We start from the raw sequence: 22,262 nt of genomic DNA, 5'->3' as shown, positions 1-22,262 counted from the left end.
GTCCCCACACTCATATTACGTGTGAACTTAAAATAAACTTCTGCAATGCTTAGCCACTAAGGCTCCAGAGCTCACACGTTACCAGAGCAGAGCCTAAACTACCCAAATACAACACAGAAGACTAAAGACTAGTTCAAGAACACAATCAGCCCAAGGAAATCAAGAGGAAAAAATATTTTAAAAGGCAAAATTTATGACAAACATAAGAAGAAAACATTGATCAGGAGCTAATGAGAAGGAAATTAAAAAAAAAAAAAAAGAACGAAAGGATTAAACCTAAGAGCTGATTCTATGGGATGTGGAAAAGAGTAAAGCCCCTGGCAAAGCTGGTTAGCGTGAAGAAAGAGAAAGAAGTACAGATTAGGAGCCACAACTCTATACTTGGAGAAGATTCCATTAAATTTTAAAAGCAAAATGAAATGAATGCCTTCCTATAAACTATGTTACTAAAAATGACTCAGGAAAAGACAGAAAACACAAGTAGTCTGATGAAGAAATTGGGAAAACTGTCAAAGATCTACCTCCAAAAAATGTCCTGAAAAAGTTGTTTCCAACCTTCAATGAACATGTTAATTCCTAAACTCACTGCACAGAAACAGAAAGAAGTGGGCAATTCATTTCACAAGGTTATCAAAATGTGGCAGGTTTAGCAAAAGAAAAAAATTCAGATGTTCTCATTTATGAATACGGAATGCCAAAATCCTCAATAAAACAACAACAAATTAAATCTAGCAGTATTTTTAAAAATTAACAAACCCTAGTCAAGTAAGATTGACTGCAGGAAGACCAGGAGAGCTCAATATTAGAAAATCTGTAGAGGGGTCAAACTCAGAAAACACAAGTTCCTCATGGGGAGGAACTCTATCACTGGTGTATCCCTAGTGAAAGCAATGAAAACAATGTCTGGAGCATAGTAAGTGCTCAATAAATATTTATAGCATAAATTACCAAGTGACTATATTAACTGAAGGGAAAAGATATGATGATCTTTAAGAACATGAGAATACATTTAATCAAGTTTAACTTTGGCACCAAAGAAAAACCCAAAGTAAAATAATAAAATTATGTAATAGGTAATGTGATTAAAAAACAAAATCTCTTGAGCCAATTATCATGCATTTCTATGAAGGAGAGTAAAGACATGGAAGCCTACTTATTGCCCCAATATCTTAACACTGTTCTCTAAGTCCTAGACAATGCAATTAGACAAGAAAATAAAATAAGTATATACACTGGTAAGGAAGAAGCAAAAAGATTATTTGCAGAAAATATGAATGTCTACCTGGAAAAGTTGATAGCCTCAATTTCTGTAAAAAAAAGTATTTAAAAGTAATGAGTCCTTCCGTATATAGCTGTCCTATTTTCTCAGCACCATTTATTGAAGGAACTGTCTTTTTTCCACTGGATATTTTTCCCTGCTTTGTTGAAGATTATTTAACCATAGAATTGAAGGCTCATATCTGGGCTCTCTATTCTGTTCCATTGGTCTATGTGTCTGTTTTTGGGCCAGAACCATGCTGTCTTGGTGATCACAGCTTTGTAATAGAGCTCGAAATCAGGCAACATGATGCTCCCAGCTTTTTCTTTTTCAATATTTCCTTGGCAATTCGGGGTCTTTTCTGGTTCCATACAAATTTTAGGATTGTTTGTTCCAGCGCTTTAGAGTTTTAGAGGGGAATGAGGGGTGGGGGGATGGGTTAGCCTGGTGATGGGTATTAAGGAGAGCACATATTGCATGGAGCACTGGGTGTCAAGCGGAAACAACGAATCTTGGAACACTACATCAAAAACTAATGACATACCATATGGTGACCAACATAACATAAGTAATTAATTAGCTAAGGTAATGAGATTGTTTAAGACAGTGGTTGTTAAAACAATTACACAAACATCAATAACTTTCTTACATCCCACCAATAAAGAGTAAAAAATAAAGAGTGAAAAAAAAAGTTTCCAATCATCAAGGCAAGAGTAGTGACAATGACAAATCACCTAAAAACAAAAGCAAAACTGTGCAAGACTTAAGCAAACACTATTTTATCAGCTCATAAACAGACCTGCATAAGCATACCCTAGTCCCACACGGGAAGAAGTCTCAGCATACTCGCTAGTGTAAAATTGTCAATCTCCTCCATCTTAATATATTCACTTATAAAAATGCTGAGGAAAAAAATAAACAGAGAAGCAAAGCCAAGGAAACCTTAGCAATTCTAATTTATAAGGGAATAACGTGCAGATTGGCTGTGGTGAAGGCACAGCAAGATCCACAGGCAATGCCGTTGAGTTCTGATGGCCAAGCCAAGGAGTTGCTCTGGATGCAGCTGAGATGTGGAACCGGACCAACCTCACTGCTCCACCCACCCAAGGCAAGGGACACCAACCCACAGCAGCTCACCTGGGCAGGTGGGCTAATCTCAGTCCTGCTAACTGACAAGTCAAGAGAACAAATCAGAAATCCTAGAAACAGATCCAAGTAGGTGAAATCCTTTAGTACATGATGACCTCTTGATATGGTGGGATTGAAGTACATTATTCAATTCGATAGTAGGGTAACGACCTGGGTTTTAAGATTTTATTTATTCATTTGAGAGACTGCGTGCATGAACAGGAGGGAGGGGCAGAGAGAGAATCCCAAGCAGACTCCCCGCTGAGCACGGAACCTTACACGGGGCTCGATCCCATGACCCTGAGATCCTGACCCGAGCCTGAATCAAGAGTCGCACGCTCAACCGACTGAGCCACCCAGGTGCACCTACTACTTTTTTTTTTTCCTTAAAGAAAAACTACATGTGAGATACCCTAGTCATGTCATTCACCAAAATTAATAATGGATGAATTTAAAAGTCTGATGGTAAATTAAATTATATAAATGGTACTGAAAATGTATGAATATTTATGTAATCTCAGGCTGGGTAAAACATTCCTAAGCATAAACCATAAATTGATAGGCTTCAGATCATAAAATACTTTAATAAGAGACAAAATATAGAAGGCAAAAAGAAACTACAGGGAGATGGGTGGGCATGAGACAAAGCACATATATGCTGAATATATCAAAAATTACCTAGGGGCACCTGGGTGGCTCAGTCAGTTAATCATCTGCCTTCAGCTCGGGTCATGATCTCAGGGTCCTGGGATCAAGCCCCACGTTGGGCTCTCTGCTCAGCAGGGAGCCTGCTTCCTCCTCTCTCTCTGCCTACTTATGATCTCTCTCTCTATCAAATAAATAAATGAAATCTTTTTTAAAAATTACCTAAAAATCAATAGGAAAGCTGTTATGACAGGACTTTTGAAAAATGGGCAAGACATAGGCAGGCAATTCAGAAAAGGGAAGAAATGCCCAGCCAATTCAAAAAATGCTCTACGTCACTAGAAACTGAAAGAGAAGCAAAGAGAGGTTTTTCATTTGTGCATTAACAAAGTTGTGATATTACTTCCTAAGAGGGTTAAGGGGAAGAAATTGGCAATTCTGCTGAGGAGGTAAATATAAAATGTGTGTGTGTGTGTGTGTGTGTGTGTGTGTGTATAAAATATACATTCACGTGGTCTTAAAAACTCACAGGCTCTTTGACCCAGAAATTCTACTTCTAAGACTTCATGCTAGGAAAGCAAACCAATGAAAAGTATTTGCTACATGATTAACAAAAGGAAATTGATCAACTGTACTGGAATATTACATACCCTTGAAAAAGAATACTATAGATACAGAGTTGCTGATACATAGTTTTTGACAGGAGGTAACATTCAAGATGTAACTCACAAGGGGATGAAGCCGATTGCAAAAGAATATACAGGGTATGGTCTCTATTTAAGAATACATGCCTATTAAAAACTCAGAAAATGATATCCAAAATAATAAATGTGGCCCCCAGGTAGTGAGATTACTGGTCATGTTTTTCCTCCTTGCCCATCTATAAGTTTATAACTTTCCTACCATAAACAAGTATCATTTATGTAACCAGAAAGAAAGTTAAAAAAAGTAAATTGAATTCTGTGGGAAAATAAACATTTACTCTAAAAATAAACTCTGAAGTTGGAAAATGAAAGCAAAAACATCTGCTTCCCGGACAGAAAGGATAGTTTTAAATTGCTAGATGGCCACGCGCTTCCCAGGGCTGGTGGGGTCCCCGTTGCCAGCCAACTGAGATGCCCAGCTCCTGGCGGGAGAGCCCCTTGCTCTCCTCCCTCTCCCCACAACCTTCTCTCTGAATTATACCTGACTCCACGCAGAGCTGAAGCACAATTTTATTATTTGCTGTCGTTATCAATATAGCATTTGAAACCAACTATTCATTATTAATAAGAGGGATGCCTACTAATCCCCTCGAAAAGGAACAACCCCAAATTACTGTTTTACTCACATGGCTGCTGACTCACTTTCTCTAGAAGCAAAAGGAAAAAAAAAAAGTGGTCCTTATCACCCATCATGGAAAATACTAATGAAGATTGATACATTTCCTTGGTGAGGGTGAAGCGGGAGGGAAGTCATTAACTGCTGGTGAAGAGAACAACTCTGTGGCAATGACTTGCAGGTCTGGGATAACAGCATTCTGCAGGAATGCCCAGGCAGCCTCACACGGATTGCTGAGAGCCGCCCAGATCTGCACAGTAAGGAGCTCAGAAGATGCAGGCAAAAAAAATATTCTCTCCAGATTTGCTAGCCTGTTCATCAATTGGTGAGTACATTCTGTTATCTCACATCTATACACCAGAGCAGGTGGCAAGACATGAGCTTCCATAAAACTCAAATGGAAAAACTTGGCTCGGAGACGTAATAAATGTGCACAGTGCTCCTTGGGAGACCAGTGTGGGTCTGTCCAGCCCTGTGGGGCCAAAAGGAAGACGTGACCAGGCCTGCTCGGTTCTGACAGGTCTGACTCCCAGGACACACAGAATGGGGGGAATGAAGTGGTCCGATGACTCATTTAGAATTGGTTCTGACTCTGCCCCCGATGTCCTACTGATTGGGTCATGGCTCTTAGGAGGCGTGCTGATGGGCAAGGCCGTGTGTCTCAGAGAAGCCTTCAAGGAACGGATGCTCCCTGGCTTGGCTGTTTTGACCTGCAGGCTCTGTCTCTGAGCGTCCAGCTCGGCACGCCTGGCCGCTGCAGCTCTGTCCCAGAAGCTGCACGGCGGCAAAGACGCTCGGCCAGGCTGTGCACCAGAAACCAAGCCCACTCGGGGCTGCCGGCTGAGCAGTCTAGGAATGAGAAGTGGGGCTCGAGACAGAGGCTCCCAGCTCGGAGCCTTCAACACCAAATAATTCAACCTGCCCGACTGCCTGCTCTTGAACATCCATACCCACTGCCGCCACCCCCCCCCCCCCCCCCCCCCCCCCCCCCCCCCCGCCCCGTTTAACTTCTCTTGTCTCTTGCAGTGAGGGGAGTCTCTAAATTTCTGCTCAGGGCTTTTTTCCGCCCAATACAAACCCCTGCAACTTCCAAGAAAAACATTATGCCTTTCAGGGTGCTTCTCACCCCACCAACAGACAGATGCCCCTGAAGGTACAAAATGGCATATAAATCAGGCACGAACTGATCCCTGCCCACCTCTTAAAACCTGTCGCGTCTTTCCAAAGCCCACAGTGCAGCTGCTGTCCACTCCTCTGGGCATCCACTCCATCACAACGTGACAGGAATTTTTCCCGCCTCTGAACCGCTTTGCACAATTTCCCGATCCACAACACCTGGACCTTTGGCTCCCTTATTCATTCGGTTGTCAAAGAATTTCAGAGAAACTACTCTATGCCAGGCATTAGAGCAGTTAGCTGTCCCTGCCCACAACAAACTTGAAGTCTAGAGGGAAAAATAAACAAGATAAAAACTGCGGTACAACTTAAAAACAGCATGCCTTTAGAATACAGATTCCAAGAGAAAGAGATTTTGTGTCCTCTGCATTGTAATGTTTCTTGAACTCCAACAGTGCCTGGCACATAGCAGACATTCAATATTTACTGAATGAATAAAGAAATGGATGAACGTATGAGTGTCTGCATATCATAGTGTATGTCACCCAGTAGGGAGGAGACATTTGTCCAAAGATGCCTACAGCTACTCTTGATTCAGCATTTCCTAGTGCAAAACGCGGTACAAGGCACATGGGGGCCCAGGCTTGCAGGACCAGGGAACGCTTCCTGAAGGACAGAGTGAAATGAAAACACTGAAAGTGGGAAACTGAGAGCAGAAGGAACTTGTGCAGAGACAGGAGAAGCACACCCAGGAGGAGCGGAAGCATTGCCAATTAAAGGCAATGCATTTTATAACCTCCCTACACAACCGCTGATGTCCTCTCTACTCAGATGTGAGCACTTCGGGGGGAAAATACTAGTAACTCCATAGAGGACGTTGAAGCACGGATACTCCTACTTTGTTCAAGTGACTGGAGCCAGTCACGAGCAGTTCCAGATTCAGAACTCCAGAACCCACAACTTTCGAAAGGCGAGTGGATAAAGAGCCATGGGGAGAAGCGACCCTCACGCCTATTGCTTGTTTTCCCTCAAAGACAGGAAAGTCATCACTTCCCAGACACCCAACGACAAGAATCCAGTGGCTTGCCAAAGCAACTCCATAAAGCAATTACCACTTCCAAACATTCAATCCGACGGCTTCTACTGATTCAAGAAATTAAGAAACCATGCCGAACTCCTGCCTCATGCAGTCCCAGGAAGTCAAAGTGAATGCTGCTCCCTTTCATTTACCGGTGTGGACTCTACAGGGAGCAGTTTTAATCTTGTCAACAAGCATGAATTGAGCGTCAACTGTATACAAGGCATTGGATTATAGGTGCCATACACTGGTGATCGATACATTCTATTGGAAGCAGACAAAAAAACAAAAGATGAAAGCTACGAGCATTTCAGAGCGAGAGGCACAGTGACAAACTTGAACAGGATGAGGGGCCAGACAGGGAATGGGGGAGGGCTGCTTCTTGAAGGCCTCTGAGCTAAGAGTTGAACGATGAGGAAGAGGTGTAGGGGCAGCCCAAGGGGAGAAAAGGGCAAGAACAAAGTCCCCAGATGGAAATGAACTTGGGGTGTTTGGAGCAAGGAAGGTCACTGTGGTTGGACCACAGTGAGTGAAAACCAGGAAGAACAAATTGTGAGTGGAAAGACAAGGAGGAGTCACGTCGGTAAGGTCTGACAGGTCCCTGGAAAGATCTGGGACAATAAGTGCAAGGGGATGCCACTGGAAAGTCTTAAGCAGCAAAGAAACATGGACTAATTTTGCTTTAAGATGTCTACTCTAAAGGTCATCAAAATGAACACTTATTAGTGAGACACAGTGGTGAACCAGCCCTCACTTTGCTCTCTGATAAAGACAGCATTCATCCACCAGCCAGCATCCACCAGCATCCTGACCAACAAGCGGAAAGTACCTCTTGGTGACCAGCTGCTCGGACTTCCAAGAAGGGACTTTCAAATAAGCTCACTTATTCTGAAACCCAGTTTCACCTCTTCCTGTGTCCTTCCTTCAGTGGATGGGGGTTAAAAAAAAAAAAAAAAAAAAAAAGGTTCTAAGCCTAAAGCTTGAAAATCTCACCACTTTGAAAAAGTCCTGGAAAGAGGACGTCAGAAAGCCTGCACACCTAGCTCATATTTCCATTCGAGCACTGACCTGAAACCACAAGACCAAGCTGGACCAGCAACCCCAGTTTATGGTTTGCGGGGCGGGGGCGGGGGGGGGGGAGGCAGCCCTCCTGATGGCTTAGTTGCCCTGATGTGATGCCTGCTCCCAGCCCCCACCGTGATGCAGAAATCAAGATATTCAAGACAGGTCAGCTCGACGGTCACCTGCTAAACGACCAAAACGGAAAAACACTATTTCAGTGTCCGAAACATCAAAAAGCAGCCCATGTGAGGCTCTATCTGTGGCGATACCATGCCAGAAATCTGGGCTAATCTGACTCTGCTATTCATAAATTCTCCCTCATGTGAAAGCCCATGTGTTTGGGAAAGGGAAATGAATCCAAGTCAATTTTAGACATTGTTACTTGGAAACCATCTGGAGTCCCTGGAAGCAGAAGAAGCCAGCGCATCCCCTGCCCTCGGATGCCCACCGGAATTAGGGCAGTATGCTTACCTGGGAGTTTCTGGTGCCCTGTTCCCCAGGGATGTCCCCACCCCCACCCTACCAGATGCCAGCTCAGGCTCCACTTCCCACCCAAGAAAGGTATTTGGTTTCCGCGAAAACCTAGTGGAGAGCCCTCCATGAGTGAAGCCTGCACTTGAACTGAACCCAAGGCTGGGTTCTCGGCTTTCCACTTCGCTCTACAGCTGCACACCTCAATTCCTCGGCCACATAGCAGCACGGGAAATCCCTCCCCAGGAGCAGAAGTTCCATGAAAAATCCCCTCTGCCTAACCCCCCTGTGTTCACAGCATGTCTGGCTTCAGACGAGACCCACCAGAATCCTTATGTAACGTTAATAAGATGTTGGCACCCTGCGGAGAGGCTCCTGGAGACACTAGCCCAGATGTAGCCCATTTTCGCGACGGAGACAGCAGGCTGGGTCCTGCAGCTTCCGAGGGCCCGGCTCTGCCAGACCGACCATAGGGCCTCTCTGTTGCCCTCCCCTACCTGGCTGTGGTCCTCTGTTTATCTCATCTTCCAGAGGAGCTGGACCTCCCTTCCTGCAGCCTCCCTCCCTCTACTGAAATCAGTCTTAGGACCGAGCCGAGAGCAGCGCCATTCCACCAGCACCTTCCCTTACCCCGTCCCCCCTCCCCCCTCCCGATCCCCTCCCCAACACCTATCGCCTTAAGAAACCCGGCCAAGATCCAGAATCTCGTACAGTCCTAGTCCCAGGACACAAACACAGCAGGAAGGGCGGGCTCCGCGCTGCCAAGCCGACCAGGCCCAACACTTCGCCTCGGACCCCCGGGGAAGCCTGAGCTCCGCGCAGGGGAGGGGATCTGCGAGAGCGACTGCGGGTCGGCAGCCTGCGGCACGGTCAGAGCAAACACCTGTTTCCAGGACGCCCGGCGGCCGGGTGGGGGACGAGGGGAGTCGCGGGCGAAGGCAGGGAGGACGGGGTGAAGGGGCAGCTGGGGACGCAGGTAAAGGATGCGTCACACTCTGCGCTTGGCAACCGGAGCCCGGGCGCAGCTGGCAGAGCCAGGGAAGGGCTCGCGGGGCTGGGAAGTTCCGAGAGGAGGGGTCGCGCCCGCGAGCCGTCCCGGAGGGGCCGCCGCAGGGGCCGGCAGGCAGCGGAGGGAGGGAAGGCGGAGGGCAGGGAGGCCGGGCGGCCGGCCGGGCGGGCTCCATCACCTGCGCGCCCCGGCGGCCGCAGGCTCGCGGGCGCGCACCGGGGGACCTACCTGCCCACCGTCTGGTTGGCCAGCTGGCGCATGCGATTGAACTGCTTCTTCATCGTGGCCCCGCTGCCGCGCTGGCCCGGGAGCTGGGCGAGGACGGAGCAGCCCGGAGCCCGCCGCGGGTTACATGGCTCCCGCGCGGAGCCTCCCGGGCGACGGCGGCGGCACTGCGGAGCCTCCGGGAGCCGTCTGGCCCGCGCGCGGCTCCCTCCCCAGGGCACCGCCGCCTACTCCTCCGCCCGCCGCGGCGCCCGCTGCCGCATCTTCCTCACGCGCGCCGCCGCGCCTGCATGGGGACGCCCGCGGCCGCCCTCGGCGCCGGCCAGGTCCGCCCGGCCGCCTGCCCCCAGCCCCTCTCCGACGCGGGGACCCGGGAGTCTCCGCAGGCTCCTGGCCGGTTGGCCGGGTGGTCCCCGCTGCGCCTGTGCGGCGGGCGCCGTGCATTCTGGGACTTGTAGTCCTGCGCCGCTGCCCACCTTTCCGCGCGCGAAGTTTGCCAGGACCGAGGCGCGCGGAGGTGGGGGCCGGCTGGGGGCGGAGGCCCGCGGGGGGTGGAGGCCGGCGGGGGTGGGGGGGCGGAGGCCGGCTGGGGGCGGAGGCCCGCGCGCGGGTGGAGGCCGGTGCTTTGCGCTGTGGCACTCCAGGGAGGGAAAGGTTTCACTGCTTTAAAAATAGCAAAGTGGAACCGGGACTACAACAGCAAAGAAGGAAAGTGAGCATCTGTCTTTCATTGTATTTTAAGTGAATGTGAGGCATTGCTGTTTTGAATTCGCAGGAAGGAGATTTGTGCAGGCGGCAAGGGCTCATAAAGTTGCCTAAAGCCACCTGGTAATTGTTGAGGTGCCCAGTTAAGCTTTCCGTCCCAGGGCCTGACCGAGCATAGCATGCATCCCAGAAGTGTCACCCTTAATTTTTACCAAACCCAAGAGGTAACCAGGAGCCAGAATGGAAGAAGGGTATAATAACAGTGTTCCGTGCCTATGGAACCAGCTTGACTGAGACAACTTTCCTGTATGACAGTCTCACAGCTGGTCACAGGGGACCAAGGGGCATCAGCTGTGGCAGGCCTGGAGCCTTCTACACAGCAGTTTCCCATTGGCATCTGTTGGCTCCTTGAAAAGGGTCCTGAATTTCCTTGTGCAGTCTCCATCCTTAGGAAAAGACAGCTGTCGCAATTAGGTTTTATCATCCACCTGTCAAGTAAGAACAGGGCCCCTGTCTGTTGAGTCCCTGTGGTAGGGGCTTCGGATCAGATATGAGTTAGAACATTAGATTTCCAAATACCAATTATATAACCTTTGGGGAAAAAAATTGCATAATCTCTCTAAGTTTTCCCATCTCTAATAGAGAAATAATACTGTCCAGTAGATAGCAAAGATAGAGAAGTGTTTGCTAAATTAACGAATTAAATAACATGCGTTTCTATGTAGTACGTGGGTTCATAGTCGTTTACTACAAATACGATTATAGTCAGAATAGAGCAGAATGCCCTTCCTCCGACAGAATTACTAGTCTGATAAATCAAAGAACTTTTTTGCAACGGTATATTTTGCATATGTTGATTATAGTTGCAAGATGTCCTAAATATGCTTCGCAGTATCTTGCTAGCCTGCTGCACAAAAGATGGTTTGAGGCAAGTCTTGGCTGAATGAACATGAGATCTTTAATTAATTGTGAATTTAGCCTGTGCTTATTAGGTCAGGCAGCTCCAGCCAATTAATAAGTGAAGGCATGATTTGCTCTTAACCAACTGTGCTATGCTTCTAATGTCAATATCATTTCTATACACACTGAAATTATTGCCACTTTGAGATATTTTTAGCAAGCAAGGCACAGCATGGTTTTTAAATGTATAAATAAAAGAGATATTAAGATTCACTGGAGGACTTTGAGCAACACTATCTCTGCTGACATCTAGAACTGCGCTGTCCAAGAGAGTAGCCGCTGATCACATGCAGCTATTGAAATTTAAATTAATTAAAATTAAATGAAATTAAAAATGTAGTTCCTCAGTCATCCTAGCCACGTCCTAAGTGCCTAATAGCCACACGGGCTGTATCAGATAGTCCAACATAGAATATTCCTATCCTCTCAGAAAGTTCTGTTGGGGGAGTGCCTAAGTGGTTCAGTCACTCTGCCTTCAGCTCAGGTCATGATCCCAGGGTCCTGGGTTCGAGTCCGGCATCTGACTCCCTGCTCAGTGGGGAGCCTGCTTTCCCCTCTCCTCCTGGCTCCTGTTCCCTCTTTGTGTCTCTGTCTCTCTCTCTCAAATAAATAATTAAAATCTTAAAAAAAAGGAAAGAAAGAAAGTTCTTTTGGACAACAGTAGTATTAGGGAACTCTGTAAGACAATTCCAAAATCATGCCAGTCCCTGTCTTCAACCTGGGGACATTTCAGTTCTAAAAGGGAACTTTCTACTTGTCCGCAAACACAGCCTATCCTGCCAGGGTGTATTTTACTAACGGGTGGCTACCTTACATATTTCCTGTTCTATGAACTTTTCCTCCCCTCGGGAAGCAGCTCATGTTTTTGTCCTTCCTACCCAGGGATGGGATGACAGTGCAGAAAAAAGAGAAAGGGGTGTCAGGTCTGCTCATCAGATCTCTCAAAGCAGGTTTCAGAAACACGCATGAGAATAGACTTTGTAAAGAAAAGCACTTTTGAGTTTCAGGAATCCAGGCTTTGGACCTTTAATAGTCTATACCAAAAATGATTGAAGTTTGAAGAACACACCATCCTGCCTTTCATAGATAAAAAATTCCCAGGGTGTGAGGTGTTGAGGATGATGATAGGGGAGTGAAGGGGAGAGAGGGAGAGGAAACGGAGATGACGCATATACAATTTGATTATGGTTCAAAAGGTCACCGCCTGTACCTATGAAAGGGGATTACACTTCACCTTCCCAATGAGGTCAAGATCAATCATACAATTCTCTTTGGACATAGAATATGCACAGAGTGATGGTTGTCACTCTTGAGCAGATTGGTAAGAGTCATTTTGGAATCCCCCCTCTCCTCTTTTCAGTCTGCCTTGCAACCAGCAATGACCAAGTATTACTTATCCTTTTCAGATTCCAATCACCTTTATACCTACTGCTATAAAATTTACACCATTTGAGTCTAAAGAATCTTTTTTTTTTTTTTTTTTTAAGATTTATTGGACAGAGAGAGACCGGTGAGAAAGGGAACAAAATCAGGGGGAGGGGCAGAGGGAGAAACAGACTCCCCCTGAGCAGGGAGCCCAATGTGGGGCTTGATCCCAGTGCCCTGGGATCATGACCTGAGCCGAAGGCAGGTGCTTAACTGACTGAGCCACCCCGGTGCCCTAAAGATTCTCTTAAACAAGGTGACAGATGTTCCCATCTTTGGGCAGTATCAGCTCCAGTGTTTCAGCTTTCTTGGATCTGCACCCTTGCCAGAGCCTTATCATGGGCAGAATGTATTTTCCTACCTAGTAACTTTTGACTTGACTGTGTGTGACTGATTTGGCCAAAGGCAGGTGGGGGGAAGTGTACTGGCCAACTCCAGCCTACACATTAACAGGCTTTGCACATTTTCCACCAACATGAGAAGCACTTTACCTAGCTGCCTATTGCCGCTCACCTTGAGCTCTTCAACAGACACCTGTGGACCAGACGGCACTGAAATTAACGAAGTAATTGATGAATTCATCTTAGAGCAGGTTATTTTAAAAAATAGATAAAGTGAATATATCTAAAGAAAGGGGGAAAGAAGCAAGACAGAGACACAACCTTAGGAATGAGAAAAAGGATTTAATCACAGGTGCAAAATAAACTATGAGAGCATGGGCAATTTTACGTTTACTTATTTAAAATTAAGCTCTGTTTTCACTGAGTGGGGTGGGGGAGAAATTGCTACAGATGTTTCAAAAGTAACAAGAATGAGTAGACCAAGACCACTAAAGAAATTGAAAACATTATCACAGAATAACACTCCCCAAAGTAATCAGGCCCAGACAGTTTTATGGGGAGCTATTTAAGAGATTCAAGGAACAGATTAATTCCTCTGCTATTTAAAGTGTTCCAGACACAGAAATAGAATGAAAGTAACCCAATTCATTTTATGAAATTGGCTTAACCTTGTTACCAAACCTAATGAAGATAGCACAAACACAAAAACAACCTACCAAGATCACTTACAAAATAAAAATTGTGAATAAAACAAACTCACTAATAAAATGTTAATAAATTCTAACAACATATGTGCTTCTGTACAAATGCACATACATCTTAATGGTATTTATTGAAGAATAAATAATTCAGATAAATTAAAAGATGAAAATCATGCATATCCTCGCTAACCAAAGATAACTATGCATTTATAAATATATTTCAAAAATGGAATCACACTTGTTAGGTCAATATGTTCTTTCCTGTCTTCTGTTATTTTAAATATCTCTGATTAACACATGGGTGGCTAAAACTGCACACATACTTACTTCCTTAAGATCAAAATTGAAGAACTAGAATTTCTGCACTACGTTTTTTAAGCTTCTTTGGTATTACCAAATTATTCCTCTAGATAAAAAATGAAAACATTTTGCAGGCCCACTTCTTATGCATAAATTTTCTAACTTCCCCACACCCTGACCTACACTATAATACTTTTAATAATCCTGCCAGATAAGTAGATGAGAAATAGCATTATAGTGCCATTTTAATTTGCATTTTTAAAAAAATCACCTTAAAACATTTTGTTCACGTTTCATGGCTATTCAGTTTTTCTTCAATTAATTGCTGATTTCTTCATGTCCTCAGCCCATTTTTCTGTGGTGGGGTTCCATACTTTATTGTTGATTTTTAAAAGCCCGTTAGCTATATTAATTATATTCATACTGTTGTGTCTGATGGCAAGAACTTTCTCTAGTTTGGCTTCTTCCTTTTAAGATCCCTAATGCTGATTTTTGTCCTCCATGAATTTTATATTTTTAATGTGGTCAGATCCAGTAATCTCTTCCTTTATGCTTTATGCCTTTGGTTTGATGCTTAGAAAGCCCGCCCTATCCCCAAATGATGGAAATATTCAACTGTATTTTCACCACAACATTTTATATGTTAATTCTCTTTATTTATACTAAATTTTAAATGCGACATTTGGGTTCAAAATGTTAACTAAAGCTAGTAGTTTTGACTCATTTCTTCCTCCGATGTCATTTTGAAATAACTCATCAAAGATAATAAATTCTATGTCACTTATAGAAATTAGAGAAAGAAGGGCACCTGGGTGGCTCGGTTGGGTGGGTGGCTGCCTTCAGCTCAGGTCATGATCCCAGAGTCCCAGGATCGAGTCCCACATGGGGCTCCCAGCTCCGCGGGAGTCTGCTTCTCCCTCTGACCTTCTCCCCTCTCATGCTCTCTCTCGCTTTCTCCCTCTCAAATAAATGAATAAAATCTTAAAAAAAAAGAAATTAGAGAAAGATGCCACTCACAATCTTGGCGGAGAATGGCATGGGTGATTTTTGGGTGAGGGGAGAACTGACCAGGCAGAATTTATTATTCTTTGGGGGAAATTAAATGAAGATCTACACCATCTCTGATCAACTACCTGCCTCCCCCACCCCCTGGTACCTCCGTCTGCCATTTCAGCCACCAAAATCTGGACTAACCAGACCTCTCTATGTGAGAATGAACAAAGAGAAAAAAAGGACTGAGTAGTTGAATAGAATAGTAAAGATGATGGTAATAGACCACACCCTTAAGTACTACACTAAGTACACTTAACCCTTGAACAGCAATAACCCTTGAACCACCAATCACCCACAAAGTCAAAAATCCAGGTGTGACTTTTGACTCTTCCAAAACTTAACTTCCAATAGCTTACAGTTGACCAGAAGCTTTACTGATAACATCGTCAATTTGCACATATTTTGTATGTTACAGGTACTCTACATCATATTCTTACAATAACTAACTTTTTCTTTTCTTTTTGGTGTTTCTATGCTACACTGCTGGCAAGTTTTTTCAAATTGTTCTAAGTCTCCAAAAACTTTTCCAACAGATTTACTGAAAAATAGTCACAGATAAGTGGACCTACACAGTTCAAACTCATATTGTTCAACATCCATGATCTCATTTAATCCTTAAAAGAACTGTGGGATGAGGGTTTTAGGATACCCATCATACAAGTCACAGCTCAGAGAGTTTTGGTGAATAATGATTCACGTGCCACAACTGGGATCCCAACTCAGGTTTGTCTCGTTCAAATGCCTGTGCTTTTATTTTATCTATGAAACAGGGAGGCTAATCTGAGAATTCAGAGAAATGCCCCCCAGTGAAAGAGTTAAGCGGGAAGTAAAGGAAATGCAGTTTTGAAGTCTAATTTGTGTGTTTGGTGAGAATGGAGAGAACACTGCTTTGATATGGCAGGGTCTGGCTGCCACGAAAGACAACCATATTAAATAAGAAAGAATTCTTGGATCAGTGGAATTAATGAAATGCAATAGAGACAGGAAATGGCAGAATTGGTACTGCCCAGAATGGAACAGGTGCATTAGGAGACAGGCTGGAAGAATGTTCCCAAAATCCAGAGGAAAAAGTAAGTAACTCAAAGAAATGAAGGGAAAAAGGAAAAGAGACATGGAATCTTTTTCAGAAAATTTAAAAAATATGTAATAGAACTTCCAGAGCAGACGATAGGGAAATAGGCATAAAAATGTTAAAAAAAAAATTTTTTTTTGCAAAGCTGAAGAAAGACTCAAATCAAAATTACAATGATTCACCAAGTTCCAGAAAATATTACTGTGGGAAGGAAAGGGGAAACCCTACACATATCTTGGTAAAACTTCTGAATTTCAAAGATATATGCTGTGCTGTATATTTGAAAGTTTCTAAGGGTAAATCTTAGACCTTCTCATCACTAGGAAACAAATGATAACTATGTATGGAATAAGTATAATTAGACTTACAGTGGTGATTATTTTGCAATATACACATATAACAACTCATCATAGTCACACCTGAAACTAACCAATGTCATATGTCAATTCCATGTCAATTTTTAAAACCAAAAACAGCAATAAAAAAGAAAGCTACAAATGCCTACAGGTACCATTCAGAGAAAAGATGTTTGTCTCTGAAGAAAAGAGAAGCTGATTCTCTTGGTACCTACAACAGTCAATGCCAATAAAATTTGGAACCACATTTCTAGAGCTCCAGCAGAAATAGGTTGTGACTCAAGTGCAGTTCAGAAAGTCTACATCTGGTCCAACGTTCACAAACCAGGGCAAAAGAAAGTTATTTTTAAATGCGTAATGACTGGAAAGGTTTATAGGCCACTCATTCTCTAAACTATATTACTAGAAAATCATTCTTTCCAAAAGAAATTTTTTAAAAAATCAAAACAAAGAGTGAGACAGAGTGATTTCTGCATGACCTTGGGAGAGACAATGATTTCTTGAACACGACACTAAAAACTCTCACCTTAATGGAAATATTGGCCAATGGGACTAGTTCACAATGAGGGACTTTGGTTTATCAGATGACACCATTAGGAGAATGAAAAAAAAAAACCGTCCTCAGAGTGCGAGAAGTTGTTTGCACATACAAAACAGTCAAAGGACTCAACTCCAGAATCCTATAGTCCAATAGGAAAAAGGTAGAAAACCTAAAAGAAAAATGGACAAGACTTGGACAGCACTTTACTGCCAAGGCAAAGCCCCAGTGGCTAAAGAGTATGTGAAAAGTTGCTCAGCATCATTGGTCATCCAGTATATGCTGATGGATATTACAGCGAAACCCACAGCATACCCACACAATTGCTGCTATTGAAAAACACGGTTAGAACTAAGTGTGGGTGAGGACGGGGAGCAACGGAAACTCGTTTCAGGCAGAGGGAACTTGGTACAAGCACTTCAGAAACTGTTTCGTGTTATCTGCTAAGGCTTGGCTGTAGGCATACCCCATGCCCCAGTCATTTCCCATTTCTACAGAAATGTGTACATATTTGCAAAAAAAAAAGGTAGGTGCTAGAATGCATCAGCAAAATTTCTGATAGTCAAAAATTGGAAACAATGGAAATGCCCATTAACGTAGAGTGCATAGGGACACCTGGCTGGCTCAGTCCTTAGAGCCTCGGCCCTTGATCTCCGGGTCTTGAGTGCAAGCTCCACATGGGGTACAGTGATTACTTCAATAAATAAACTTAAAAAAAATCAAAAGGGGTGCCTGAGTGGCTCCGTCATGAAGCATCTGCCTTTGGCTCAGGTCATGATCCCAGGAGCCTGGGATGGAGCGCTGCTTTGCGGGGGATGGTGCACCTGCTCAGTGGGAAGTCTGCTTCTCCCTCTCCCCTCCCCCACGGCTCATGCGCATGCTCTCTCTCAAATTTGTAAATAAAACCTAAAAAAAAAATAAAAAAACAAGCCAATAGAGCAGATAAATGAAAGGTGATACACTCAGATAGTAGAAAGCTATATGACAAGGAAAATGAATACATTCACCCAACAGTGGGTAAAAACACAGATGAACCTCACCAAACAACAAAAACAACAACAACTACAACGCTGAGCAGGAAAAGGCAGCTTTGGAAGAGTACTTTTCATTTGATTCCGTTTATATAAAGTTCAAAACCAAGCAAAAACAAACTGGTGGTAACAGAAGTCAGGAGAGTGGGTACGGGTGCAGGGGGAGAAAGGCATGCTAGGAAGAGGTGAGCTTGTCAGCCTGACCCCTGCAGCCTGTCAGCTGAACAATGAAGATAGGTGAGAGTGGCCGGGGTTCTAGATCCTTCGGGTGGCTTATATTTAAGGGGACTATAGTCCTGGTTTTCCTGGGACAGTCTTCGATATGCCCGTAGTCCTGGCCTTCTGTTGGATAGAGCATTTGTCCGAACAAAAGCGTTCTGATCTAGGTGATAAGTTATAGGGTCATCCCTGCTGGACCCTGTCTTCACCCGACCCGTTCCCCTTGGGAAGTGTCCGTGTGAACCCTTATCTATGTGGCGTGCAACAGAAGCACAGAGAGCTCGAATCCTGTCCTGGGCTTGGAAGAACAGGAAGGACAGAGGGTTCAGCACACCGATCTGAATGGGGCCACGTTACTCAAAGAACTCGTTTCCCCCTGGAGACGCCCAAGCTGACTTTTTAGCCTGGAGGTCCCTTGGCTGAGCATAACACCAAGGAAGCAAAACCACAGTTTCTGAGGAGCCCCTTAGGCTGACACCAGTAAGAAGTGGAAAGTCCCTGGACTTCCCTCTCAGCAGCCGTGGCTCTAATTCGCTGGCCCCGGGGCTAGGAAGCACATAAGTCCATCTCAAACAACCCACGTTGGTTGAGACAGGATCCTCTTGTCTCGAAGGATATACACTGGTGTTCCATTTTTAGAACAAAAGCCAGGAACGGTGGGTCCTTCTTTCCGTTACTAGATAAAGGGCATTTCTTGACATTTGTTGCTGACGTGAGCTTTAGAATGTTAAAGGGGACTTGCTATAATCTAGGCATGTGGGGAGTCAAGATTTCCACTTTGAGCCAGAACTGGAGAACGGTTATTCATCTCCACGTAATGATAACCACGGATATTCACTTATGAGGCTGCTGATGACGAGGACAAGGTGATTCTAGTATTAGTAGTACTAGTGATGGTTAATTTTATGTGTCAGTTGGACTGGAGGAAGGGATGCCCGCATAGTGGGTGAAACATTGTTTTGGGGTTTCTGTGAGGTTATTTCTGGAAAAGATTGCCTCTGAATCAGTAGACTGAGCAAAGAAGGACCATACACACCAATGTGGTGGGATGTCATCCCATTTGTGGCGGACCCAAACAGAACAAAAAGCAGAGGAAGGAAGGGGGGATTCTCTCTCTTATCTTGAGCTGGGCCATCCATTTTCAGCAATCCTACATCAGAGCTCCTGGCTCTCGGGCCAACCTCAATTTCTTATATCCTCCGAATGTGGTCAATTCTCATTCATGTTCAAACCTTTGTCTAGGCTGTTCCCTCTGCCCGGAATGCATGCAGTCTTTTTGCCGGGCCGACTGCTGTATCAAAGTGGTCTCCTTTGGAGAGTCCTTGACCATTCTCTCTACCTAAGATTTTATGAAACGCCCTTCGTCTAACCCCTACTACATGGGCATCTTATGCCCTTACTCCCACGTAAGCACTTACCAGACGATGTTGTCCTTCCTTACCTGTCTCCATCTCCAGATGACAAAATTCTTGAAAGTGGGGTTTGCGTATAAGAAATCTACAGTTCGTGCCTCTTCAACACCTGTTCCCTCTTTTGCTAATAGCAGCCCAATGTTCCCATAGAAAGATCTCATTTTCTCTACTGTCAGTCCATGAGCTTCAAATGATCCCACTCCACAGCTCAGGGATGGATGGGGGAATCCAGACCCTGTGAGTGGATGTGTACCTCATTCTCATGGCCACAGAGATGGGGTCCAGGATGGGCCCACTGAGAGACAGAGGGAGTTGTGAGATTTCTGCTGTGACTTAGGAATGCGAAACTCTCTTTGGCTGGAATTGGTTGCCTGAAGGATGGACACCTGGGGCTTCTCACCAGCGTGCCCTTCTTGCTTCTACATGGGGAGAGCCCACCAGAACGTTGAGTGGAGGAGGAAAGGCAGAGCCATAGCATTAAGCAAGATCAAATCTAAACGAGGGCGTGGGACCCCCCTCCCAGGGCTCCTTTCACGACAGCTCAGTTCCTGCACGTGGTTTACACACTCACTGGTGGGGAACTGGCAGGAATGAATTGAGAGAAAATCAAACAAAGACTGAGTCTTGCTTGGGGAGTCTATGCATATCTTTGATGCCCAATGGCTTCCGCGTTACTATTCACCTTGCTCAGTTGTTAAACTGATGAACACGAGGGGTTGGCTGAGAGGCGTGTGTATATACCTTTATAACACATTCGGGACAGGAGGGTCTGTGCCTTTTCACAAAAGTCTCCATCGTATTAGTGTTGTCAGTGGTAAATACAAGTGAGATGCGTACTGTTTGAGATCAGGGGCTTCGGAGATAAAGCACCTGACAGCTGGCTCTGTATGTTTCAGATACAGAATCTTAGGCAATGGACCGAACCTCTCTGAGCCTCAGTTTCTTTATACGTAAAACGGGAATAACAGTAGTTTCATGGTGCCGTTTCGAGAACGCACGAGACAGCACTGGTGAAAGGCATGGCATGGGGCCTGGTGTACCGTACAGTCGGGGGGGTGGGAAGAAAGCTCACGTCTTTTTCAAAATAAACATTTTATTTAAAAATATATTTATATATTTTTTTAAAAGAACACATGCCAACTTTGGTACTTTAGCCATTGCTTCTTTTCCTGGTAATCCACCTTTCTTTCTGGTAATGTATAGTTGAGCAAGGGAGACAGACGTGAACACAACACACAGCTCCCCCCCCCAAGAAAACATATGCCGGCTTTTCTGATTTCTTTGCAAAGTATGTCTTTGGGTTTCTCCAACGGAGGGCTTCAAGCACCTTTTTTCCTCACTGCAGGCCCACTGGAAGGGAACTCTAGGGAGCAGGGTGCTTTCTCTTCCTTTGGAAAACACTAGAATAGCATCCAAGATCCCCATCATTATACTCCCTCTTTCCATAAACACTCGGGAGCTGTTAAACCATTTGTAGAGGAAACTCGGGTGACCAGTGTCCATGATGGGAGCTGGTGATTAAAGAAGCATGAGATGTTCAGGAGTTTGTTGGTCCTAATCCACTGGGGAAATCACCAGATCCTAGAAGCAGAATCATTACTTCTATGTTGTTGACCCTAGTGAGTCCTATTACAATTTCCCTGGTAGAGGGTAGAGAAATTCTTCCCAGGTCTTTCCCTGTCTTGAAATCGTCTTCTTGTGCGTTGTCTCAAGGTAGCCAGGAGTCCTCCGAAAATGTGGATTCTAGAATCAATGTCAGCTCCCTAACACAACCTGAACAGTTCCTGGAACTATAGGGCCATCTGGATTTATAGGAGATTTGTAGGAGACTTACAAGAGAATGAAGACCCCAGACTCTTTTTACTCTGAGTTGACTCATCCCTGACAGCAAACGGTGTGCCCACCTTTGTGGGCTTCCCACTGGGAGGAATGAAGGAGGGGGAGGCTGAGTGCTCTTCTCCTAAGGGGCCCGGCTTACAGTGGGCACCCCTACCCCACCCCAAGTGTCCCTTTTGCATAGAGAGCTTGTAAAGTCAAAGACAGGGACTGGAAAAATGAAGACCACACCCCCCCCACTTTTTTTTTTTTTTTTAATCATAGCAAAGGGTTTCTGATTTGAGGACTAGGAGATTCCCAGTGCTCTTGCTTGTAGGAACCACAGCTCGAGTCACAGAACCTGAACCATGGGTACCTCGTCCGATTAGTAGTGGATATCTGGGAATCGGTGTGCTCGCTGCAGACCAGACGTCAAGGAATTGCCCATTGGGTGAGTTGACTTGATGTGGGAGTTTCAGCCAGGTCCGTGTTTGTTTCTGAAGAGTTGGTGGAGTTTAAATATATCTTGAAAAGGACTGTCTTAAATAATTGGGATAGGGTTTTGTTTGTTTCCCAGATCAGAAATAAATGTCTTTGAATGGCAAAGGCCACCAGTGCACAGACCCATGACTATTCAGATGGAAACTCTCTTGGCTTTCTTCCCTCTTTCTTTTCCTCCCTCTTTTGCTCCTTTCCTCCCTCCCTCCTTCTCTCCTTCCCTCCCTCCCTCCCTTCCTTCCTTTTTCCCTCCCTCCCTTCCTTCTTTTCCTCCCTTCTCTGCTTCCTTCCTTCCCTTCTTCTATCCCTCCCTCTCTCCCTCCTTTCCTTCCTTCCTTCTTTCCTTCCTTTCTTCCTCCCCTCCCTTCCGTCTTCTCCCCCTCCCTCTCCTCCTTAAAACAGAACGCGTGCCATCTCAATAATATTGTTAGAAGCAGGGCTACTACTAATGACCACTAGCTTAATGAGAGCATTTGCACAGATGCATTTTCTGACTCTGCTGAGTAAGCTTGAACCCACGCAGC

General features: G+C 45.0%; 1 protein-coding gene across 2 annotated transcripts in view; it reads right to left on the bottom strand.

Annotated features, from left to right (window-relative positions):
* Positions 1–9,534, bottom strand: part of LOC111161077 (Rho GTPase activating protein 44) — a 167,731-nt gene extending 158,197 nt beyond the window's left edge. For both annotated transcript variants that reach the window (XM_022524554.1, XM_022524555.1), the window contains exon 1: positions 9,316–9,534. In XM_022524554.1, coding sequence (XP_022380262.1) covers positions 9,316–9,368 — 53 coding nt within the window. In that variant the 5' untranslated portion in view covers positions 9,369–9,534. The remainder of the gene's footprint in view (positions 1–9,315) is intronic.
* Positions 9,535–22,262: the final 12,728 nt, after the last annotated feature.

Source organism: Enhydra lutris, unplaced genomic scaffold (assembly GCF_002288905.1).
Source record: "Enhydra lutris kenyoni isolate GAN:26980312 unplaced genomic scaffold, ASM228890v2 scaffoldscaffold82, whole genome shotgun sequence".
Lineage (NCBI taxonomy): Eukaryota > Metazoa > Chordata > Mammalia > Carnivora > Mustelidae > Enhydra > Enhydra lutris.
The sequence above is the reverse complement of the archived record's forward strand: the minus strand, read 5'-3'. Positions and strand labels throughout refer to the sequence as shown.